This window comes from Schistocerca americana, chromosome 2 (genome assembly GCF_021461395.2).
Source record: "Schistocerca americana isolate TAMUIC-IGC-003095 chromosome 2, iqSchAmer2.1, whole genome shotgun sequence".
In the NCBI taxonomy this organism is placed as follows: Eukaryota; Metazoa; Arthropoda; class Insecta; order Orthoptera; family Acrididae; genus Schistocerca; species Schistocerca americana.
Window position 1 is genome coordinate 1,094,472,798 of NC_060120.1, and position 10,347 is coordinate 1,094,483,144.

Consider the following 10,347-nt stretch of genomic DNA (forward strand, 5'->3'; position numbering starts at 1 on the left):
TTTGCTTACCCAGTGATTTATCTGCATTTTGTGCCAAAGTGTATACAACTTGAGGGCATTGTAGCAAATTAGACATAATTGTGGCATGTATCCATGGGGTAACAAGTTTTGATGATGCAGTGGAATATTATCTACCAACAGAATAAGAGAAAGAGAAATGGGAGGGAGATGTCATTTTGCTAGGTGCCAGTACATACCTGAATTCTAATTGAGAAAATGCTGTGGCATAAAGTGTAATTATGTGGCTCAGGCCACACTTCATTGGAAGGGTTGAGGAACAACGAGCTGCATTCTGGGAATCCAACAGTTTGGCCATGATGTTCCTCCTCCTGGCCGCTTGTTAGAGATTAAGTGATCCTAATACAGCTTTGGGTACAGAAATGTACTGTCAGAGATGGATTCTTCCTCTGACGGTAGGACCCACCATTGTGGTGGAAGGATTCCTGTTTCCTGCAATGTGTGTGGTATTGTGATGATAGGGAAGCAACTGGTCTAAATCCCAATTCCCCCCCCCCCCCCCCCCCCCCCCCTCATTTTTAGATAACTGTGAGGTGAATTTGTGAATTTACTTAGCATTATATGTTACACCTGATGTGCAAAATTGACTAGTTAGAAGATTTCAAAGTTATTCTAGAAGGGCTGGGTGGCTCATTCCTTTTGTCTTTTACTTCCCACAATAACTGCTAAGGGTATTTTAGCCAGTGCAACATGATTGCACTTGTATTTCCCACGTACTTCAGTGATGTAAGTGTTTGTGCAAATGGGACAGTACACATTAGTTTGGAGTTTTATAACTTAATGGACGTATTCAAATGAAACAAATGAGAATGAGTCTTGCTTCAGTTGCCAGAGATTGTGGTCATGGGTGTGCAAATATGAATACAGGTCTTGTGTGTGTGTGTGTGTGTGTGTGTGTGTGTGTGTGTGTGTGTTCTGTCTGTTTTCAACAAAGGCTTTGTTGGCCGAAAGCTCATTTTCTGACAGTCTTTCTGTTGTGCCTATCTGCGATTCAGCATCTCGGCTCTATGGTGGGTAGCAGCTATCCTTTTCGTAATAATGGGTGTGTTTGAATGTTTTAACCACACTCATCTAAAAATATTTTGGTAGTGTCACTATCATGCTGATGGATTTCTGTTTACACATGTCCCAAAAGCATTTGCCACAAGAAGACAATCTGCATCAATACTACTCAACTTATTACAGGTTATGTGGTGGATGGGAGCTTGACAAACACCATTTATAAGTGCCAGATGCCATCTTAGATTATTTTTCACTTAAAATCCAATAGAATAATATACTGAATATGGTGAAACCAATTATAAAAGTGGGTACAGGATACTTAGTATGGTAAACTTATGATGAAAGGATGAGTTTGTCTTATCTATAAGAAGACATTTTATTAGAAAGAGATTATTGTCCGTAGAACCCAAGCCACAGGAGTACGTTTCAAGCCTCTTACGAAAATAAGGTGAAATATGGATGGAAACAGTAGAGAAAAATAGCTCATAATGTTACTAAATAATTGTATTGGGATCTAAAGTGAAGGAGAGGCACCTATAGCAGACCGATGTGTGGCACACACACACACTTACCAGAAAACTGCATTCGATGGCTTTTGTGCTCCAGTGCTTTCCCTAGTACAAAGTACTGTTACATTCCTTGAGCTCACGGGTTGTAATATGTCAGAACAACCGAAAGGTTACGGTTTGGGAGAGAGATATGACTCGTGCCAGAGTGTGTAGAGAAACACAGGCAAGTGTGTCACTGACTTTATTACGTAAAAGGTAATTCCCCAAATCCACAAATGTATTTATTCGTGGGGCAGCAGTACACATATTCAATCACAAACTGTACAAGCACCCAAATGCTTACTATTGCAGACACAGCAACATTGATTTCTGATTATCAGTTAATTTAAACAGGACACTCGAGGCAGGAAGGGGGTAGCAGTGTGTGGTGCAAGGCAGGAGTGGGAGAGACAGACAACTCCGTGGCTGCATGGGACAAAAAGACTTCTGAGGGGGTAGAGCATTTAAGAGATATGGAAAGATGGAAGACTGAGATGGAGGGAGAAAGGTAGTTGCAGGGAGGGATATATATAATGCCCACATGAGAAATGTAGAAAAAGTGGTGGGAGAAGGCAGTTTCCCATCCAGATCATGTACTGTCTTCCCATATCACTCCTCCACTCCCCATTTGGGCATTATCTCTCTCCCCTTCCCCCCTACCACCCCCACCCCTCCTCCTCTCTCTCTCTAATTAACTACCAACTTCCGTTCCATCTCCTTCCTCCCTGTTTCCATAGCTCTTACATGCTCTATCCCCTCAGACGTTCTTTCATCTTGTGCAGCCATTGGGCCATCTGTCTTTCCCACTCCTGCATCATACTACTCCACTACCCCAGCCTCAGCCCATGAATCTTTCCATATCCCCTCCCCACATCCATGGTTTCAATAATAACTGATAAATCAATCATCATTATCGCTGTAGCTGCAGTAGAACACATTTGGTTTCTGTGTGATTGTGTGTGTAATGTGTGCACTTCCTACTAGAAAAAAAGAGAGCTTAAAAGCTAGTTTTCTATGTAGTGTGTCTCTGTGCCACATATCAGACTGCTACAGGTGAGTGATTACCTTTCCCTTATTTCACATATTGTTCAATCCGTGAATTTTCATTATCGATAATTGTATTGAGATATATTAATAAAATAGTGAGCATTTGGTATAATAAATACCTCACAAAATTAAAACAGGAGAGAAAGAACTGTATTCAGACTAACGGTAATTAGTCCTGCTTCCGGAATATATGCATTATATCTTGTTTTATTCCAACAGATTTACCTTAAGGAGTGCCTAAAATACTGCTGGATGAGAAACTGTGTCACAAGCTGTTCTTTTTTTACACAGGGATTCTTCCACAGACACACAAGCAAATCACGCCAGGCGTAGGAGACACACACTGTCCACATCTGACCCTTCTTCAACTCTGTGGCAGCCGTGGAAGCGCAAATGTCGACCGTTCAGTGCAGAGAAACTGTCGATACCTCTACCGGTTCCTCACCCGGTACATATTGCTATCACCATTCACAACCGTGACAGTGAAGACCCCGTACCCCTCGATTCCGAACTCTGCCAGAACATTTTACGGGCAGTCGAGGAAGCGCACAGTGATCCTGCAGCGGCAGCGGAGGAAGATGCTTCAAATGTGGCCAGGTTCCGCGGCGGGAATGGCGACGGCACAGATTCAACCGGAGGCTCCAGGAGCTCTGTTGGGGAGGTTGCCGGAGCCTACAGCTGGCGCAGCTCAGACTGGAGCACCAGGCGGAGGAACGACTCGGGCTCCGTCAGGGTGGACCTCGCCTCTCCGGAAGATGTCACTTTGGACACCGACACGTCCAGAGTCACATTTAGCACATATGGAACGACAGTTTAAATGTTTTGGTTTGTTACTGAAATGTTTCGTTGAGAGACAATTTTGCTGTCCATGTCAGTTAAGAAATCTCATTTGTCTAGCTACTCTTAGACTTCAGTTTCTATATGCTTCCTCTGTGCCATTGTTCTGAGTATGTTTCCGTTTTTGTGCTATAGGGGCAACAGTTGATTGCAAAATTACTTGACAGTGCTTAAAAATGATTTTTAAAATGGCGGTTTCTGTAAAATTCAGATACAAACCAGCTCACATTTTATGAATTTATGACATTGTATTACAGCACTCGCATCAGTAGTTGATCTGAGGAGAAATATTTGCCTGATAACATTGTCAAAAGGTCACTAGAGACTTTTAAAGCAAACAATTAAATGATCATGCCCATATCATTAATTCACAGATTAAAATGTGAAGTTAAAAACCTGTAAATAACAGGACATATAAGCCCCTTGCCAAGAATGAATTGACTTAGCAGTTTGATGTACAAATCTATTCCCCGTCTGAAATAAACCAAATAAATCCAATTTCTTTCTTACGGATATATCTAACTCGTTTGGATTTACAAAAAATATATTTGCTTTGCTCATACTGTTTCTGTTAAACAGTTGACGAAAAGAAAGAAAAAAAGGAAATTGTATGGACATGTGAAGCTCAGAATTGTGAATGCTATCTTTAAATAATATCATTTGCAGACATTTTCTGCAGTCAGAAACATAATGTTTATTCTTCGGTGTGCGAAACAGTAACAGCCAATGCAAATTATAAACAGTCAGTGTAAATTACACAGGATCTTGAAATATATGTCAGTGTTGGTAAATGTTCAAACTGTGGTGTAATTATCCTACAATATACATGTATGTGCTCAAGTTTTATTTTTAATAAACCATAAATAATTCTGTCACAAGTGAGAGCTTACAATAAAGTCACCAGAAATGGCACTGAAAACATTTCCCACTTACTTTATGTAATGTACAACTGATTTTATTAGAAAACAGAGTTTATTGCTTTTAATGTCATTCTAGTCAGTTTTTATCCTTGTTTTGTTGACAGGTTCTTCTGTGTTATTTCACCATAGTTTTACCACCATTTCTATTCTGCTGCTTGCAGTATACCTATTGGCACAAATCCTGTATGCTGCTTAATCCCTTTCCATTTCATTCTTATTCACCAGCAGTAACATTTTTGTCAAACCTCACTGTTTTGAGAAGCAATAATGTAGTTCGAAATTGTGCCCATACATAACTTATGGTAGTGCCAGTACAGTGAAACAAGATTACATAAAATTTTATTGCTATATTACGGATTGTAAAAATAACACTACAGCAATAGCAGAAAAGCATATCTGGTTTGCTGAGCGTACAATAAGACTGATTAACAATGTGCATATTTATTTTCATTTAAATATATGTACAATGATCAAATGTAAGTTGCCATTTGTGCTACAAGATAACAAATCATCTAAGCAATTGCTCCAGTAACAGTGTTTTACTGCTTGGACATATAAGAGTAACAGAGCATACCTCCTAATTCAGCTTTGTAATTTAATTGTACAAATCTTCAAACATTCATAATGCCAGATGTTGTTGATGACATTTACAAGTAGACACTATCTCAAGGTTTTGAAACAAAGACATTCTTATTATCAACTTAATGAGACAAGGAAACAGTACAGTTGAAAAAGACACAGTATGTACCCAAGTTGCTGTACAAAGATGTCGAACATTTGGTCCAAAGCAAACTATGACTAGAATGTTTTCTGCAAAAGCATGTTACCATCTTTTTCTGTTCAGAGATTGCAATAATTTGTCTCTTTCATGTCTTACTCTGCATAGTTCTCTTTAATTTACTCCTGAGAGAAGACTTTTGTTTATAAAACACTTGAGGCTTAGTGCCTACTATTGAAGCTAAACCTTGTTTCAGTGTTGGTCAGTACAGGTGTTCTCATCCATTTCCAGGCATGTTTGAAGTATTTTTTGTTTTGTTTTAGTTTTGTCTTAAGATTATACAGTAAGAAGGAATAAAATCACATTAAGGATAGATGCAACAGTTGTAACCATCTGTCTTTAATGTAGCATTTAAATTTCATTTTTGTCTTTTTTTAAAACTTTTTTTCACGTTTTATATAATGATAATTATTTTATCATAAAAGGAGGGTAGAGCTACTGAACAGCACCAGTTTGATAACCGATATTTAATAAACATGAAGAACAATTTTTTATATATCTTTTATGTGGTTCCCCCTTCCTTATGTACCTGATCATATTACCTGAATCAGCAGCTATTTGGGTATAAGAGCATCGCATCTAAAAAAAAAATTAAAAAAAAAAAAAAAAAAAAAAAGAAATTAAAAAAAATATGAAAAATGTAATGTTGCAGATAATGAAAAAGAGCTGTGAATTAATAACATTTGCACCATCACTTATGTGTGCTTCCCAGTTTTTATTATGCAAAACTATAGATATCACTGTAAATAATGAATGTTTCTGCAAGTGCAAATATGGCAACAGAAATGGTGAAAATCTTGAACTGCTGATGATGTCCATAATACACCAATTTTACATGTAATGCTCTTTTGTACAAAAAGTACCAAAATAAAAAAGTCTAATGCTGTTATTGAAAATATACATTTGAGTCTTCACTAGCCATGTGCACTATCTGGTTTTTCATTTTACAGATTGTACCTACTCATCTCACGAATCTGATAACATATTAAAAATATCACAAGGTGGCTGCATGAGTGTCAGACTATAAACCCAAATATCCAGTACCTCCCCTTCCTCATTTTGCAGAAAGATTAACTTATTACATATTACCATAAAATGAGCAACAAATGATGATACCACTAATGTAAAAAATGGAAGGCAACAGACCCTATTTATTCTAGCGCATAGCTCCTTGAAAGCTATAACAAACTGAACATTTAACCTAGCAACCATTCACAATGAAAATTAAATAAAAGAAAACAATGAACACTAATGTTAATCTTGCTTTGAATGTCACTGTCTGTCCATTTTTTCCCAAGTATATCATTTTGTCAATATGGTTTGGCCTTGAGAAAACACAAGTTATTCTTCTTTAACTCCCACATATGTTTCAGTGATTTTATTTTCTGTGAAAAAATGTAAAAATTTTGCATAATGGTTGGTTGGTTGATTTGGGAGAGGGGACCAAACAGAAAAGTCATTGGTCCCATCAGATTATGGAAGGATGGGGCAGGAAGTTGGCTACGCCCTTTCAGAGGAACTGTTCTGGCATTTGCCTGAAGCAATTTAAGGAAATTGTGGAAAACCGAAATTGGGATGACCAGACTCGGGTTTTAACCATCGCACCATCTTGCTCAGTTTGCAATGGGCTTTATGATATTTATATTCGTAACATTATTAACAAGAATGTATACCTTACTATCACATACTGATATTTATACGACTGTCGGTCAGTTCCAGTAAAACTGATATTTTGCTTTAGTTCATCATCTGCAATTAGTTAGGATTTCTCAGTAGTATTTGCAAAATTGTTAGGCCTAAAATGAAACTCCTGTCTTTTACATAAGCTTTATTAACGTTGGATTATAGTACTCTCATTATTTTTCATTCTGCTGTCAGCAATGATTTACTGTGAACTGCCTTTGGCAGCAGCAAAGTTAGGAATACCACAGATTATGGGACTGTGAGCAAACCAGCCACTTTAGTCAGGAGGTGCTTTAATATGGATATCTCCAACAGCTTCACAACTCTAAGGATTGCAAACAAAAATGTGCAGAAAACCCAAGGAGTTCAGTCCCACAAAACGGGGTTGAAAAGACCAAGAAAGGTCACCTACAGAGCAGACATTCTCCTGCAATGACTGAACTACTACTGAACTCTGTGGGTAGAGAATACCGGGCAGCCAGCATTTTTAAGCCAAGTGCAATGTCCAACTATGCCACATGTGATCTCGGGTTAGTGGAGTGCAAGGGTCTGGTTTTGAGTAGCACTTTGGGACAGTAATTCAATGTTTAGAGGTTTACTTACTGCCTCATGTTTTTGACTATATTTCCAAATGAAACTCGCTTAAGGCACCATTATGGAACCTTGTCTGCTCACATGATTTTCAACTGTCAGTATATTAAATATTTCGTTTGATGTACCGAAGATTTCTGTGTGTCTCCATAAATAATATTCACTAATTATTTATTAACTTAAAGCTTACACGGGCTCTGTTCAGTCCATGAGGTGCTATAGAACTAAATGGAAAAAATACTATTAAAATTGCTTTCAGAGCATTTGTTACATCTTTGCAGACCACTTTTTGTGTTCTTTCAGAGCCTCTGTCTGACTGTCTGGCAGTGGCCCGCACCTCACCTCGATAGGTGAGTGCCATTATCCCTGCCGTTGCACTGTGACTCGAAGGAAACTCTGAAAATCAAAATGTACAGTAATGGAATCAATATTAATAATAACCTATCACAGACCTGGACACAAACACGTCAACTTACTATTTTTTTTATGTGCGTAAGATGCTACAGGTTTGTATCGTCAGAGGGGAAATGTCTTTCGAAAGACGATTGTGTAGCAGTTATTGGGGAGCCAGGAATAATTTAGGCCATAATCTCAACAAGTGCAACTGAAGATGAAATGAGGCACACCACTGGGGATACCCCACACACAAATGTCATCAGTTCAGTTTTTGAGGATTTCTGCATTTGCTTTTGAAGGACTTGACTGAAGTTTCACCAAATAAGGCACGGTTTACACCTGAATGTTTCTGAAAATAGGACATTTGCACGACTAATTTCCAGAAGCATTTGTTGTAACTAGAATGCTGTGTGTCCAAACCCTGTCATTTCCAATATTTTCACTATGCATTTTTTAACGTAAATGTTCCCACAAGATGGGAGCTACCAAATAACTACAGACACAGCTGCAATCATATATGGAGAAAAAACTGGCATCTTGGACAGTGCATTGGCAATTTTGCATTAAATTTAAGGTGCGATCTCAAGCCTGCATAGGTCCTGTGACCAAGATGTGAGCTAAGGAGACTCGAGCCACTGCCGAATAAGTTGCGGTTCGAAACAAAATTTTATTTATTGACGTGTTTCAGGTATAGGGCATCAGAACATCAAAAAGAGAAGTGTTACAACTCCCCGAGTTCAGGGGTCGTAACACGTCAGAATGCTCGAGAGGTACGGTTTGGGAGAGAGGGGTAACACACTGAAGCGTGCAGAGAAACACCGGCGAGTGTGTCATCAACTCAAAGGTACGCAGCTGGCCTTTCACTGACCCCGGTGAAGGCATCGCGCAGTGTGCACGTGTGGATTAGTGTCAATGCCAATGCCGGAATGTGTTGTGTCGTTATCGGGTCACCTAGGCTTGCAGACGTAGAGCTCCTACTCACAACATGGCTAAGTGGTCACCGTGCGTGTCGGCTGTGCCGATAGCCTGTGACACGGCCGACTGCTTCCTCGAGCACAACTTGTGGAGCCGGTGTGGAGTGCCAAAGGGACACAGCCACCTGCTGTTGTTGCAGTGAGCCTTAGCAGCTCCAGCCATCCACCTGGGGCATCTCGGTCAGTGGCTGCAGACGACACTGCACCCGGGAGACCATGAGTTCGTGGCGCAGCCCTGCCCCTGTTGGCAGCATTTTGCAGTGCACCAGACAATGTCACCCAAAGAGTGGAGGCCAGCAGCCCTCTCAGTCTTGTGCCAGTGCAGCTCTGAGGTGTGGCCCACCCCACCACAGTGAGGTGTGGCCCACCCCACCACAGCTGCGGTGTGTCCGTGCAGTGGAAGTCGGAGGTAGTTTCAGTGCACTGGTCAGCCGCTGATATCCGTTTCCAGACGGTTGTCGTGGTTGGCCCGCAACTCAAACAATCGTCAATCCCTCCGGTTCTAGATGCGGTCAGAATGGTGCTCAATTTGGCTCACTTACTTATACGTCTTTCCACTACGCCTCTGACGTAGTTCGGCTGGAGGGGACAAGTGGAGTGCTCTTTAATAGACATCACAGCTTTTCTCAACCCAGGTCACTAGGCGCTGTCATAACTGCAATGTCCGGGTTATTTACAGCACATCAGTGCCCTGTGCTGCACCAATTACTTCACACCTGTATACCAAATCCACCTGGCTGTGCCTCCTCCCCTGAGAATTCCCTAGATCCACCCCTGTACTTAATTGTGTCGTCGTATATCTCCTCCCTTCTGAGAAGATTTGTCCCGAATCTTTAACATAGTGTTCCCACTCGACTAGGCCTACCTTAACTACAATAATGTACATATTGAGAACAATCTCCCAGACTGACCATATAGTACGTCTGCTCACACTTTACTACTACCATACTCTTATAAGACCTTAAAAATAATTGCTTCCACAACCAATGTCAGTCGACTATTCTACTGGTAGTTGCTGTGTCGGCACATCTACAGCGTGTGCCCTCTTTTATCTTACCCAGAAATACATTACGCAAAAGCCTTCTAGAAACGTGCCATAACTGCTGGCTGATATGGTCACCACTAATACTTTGTGCTTCTGTTATTCCCAGAAATGGTGTACATGCTGCCTCATGTGTTCCATTTAAATTCCCCCTCGCTGAGACTCTTAATACTCCGTCCAAGGACTGCATAACCTCTGGATTGAATGTGTTATTTAAATATGCTAAATTTTGAATGGGTGATACCTCAAAGCTCCTTATGGCTAATACAACTTATACCACAACAATGTCATAACAGTTGAGCCTGTAAGTGTAGCCAGAAGGCGAAAATCCATTCCAATTTTCCTCACAAGTTGTGCCATTAATGCTCGTCCTGCTTTCCTGAAGCTCGAGTTGCTTCGACCCTACTAGTCTGCGTCCTTTGTAGCAATTTGACTGTACAGTTTCTGGCTTGGATGCGGAGCGTAACTGATGTAATCTCATCCTTTGAAAGTACATTGAGGCTGGCAGGAG

At 40.3% G+C, this 10,347-nt stretch overlaps 1 protein-coding gene across 3 annotated transcripts in view; it reads left to right on the plus strand.

Annotated features, from left to right (window-relative positions):
- The window catches only part of LOC124596496, an 836,705-nt gene extending 830,638 nt beyond the window's left edge, over positions 1 to 6,067 (plus strand). For all 3 annotated transcript variants that reach the window (XM_047135655.1, XM_047135657.1, XM_047135656.1), the window contains one exon: positions 2,907 to 6,067. In XM_047135655.1, coding sequence (XP_046991611.1) covers positions 2,907 to 3,432 — 526 coding nt within the window. In that variant the 3' untranslated portion in view covers positions 3,433 to 6,067. The remainder of the gene's footprint in view (positions 1 to 2,906) is intronic.
- Positions 6,068 to 10,347: the final 4,280 nt, after the last annotated feature.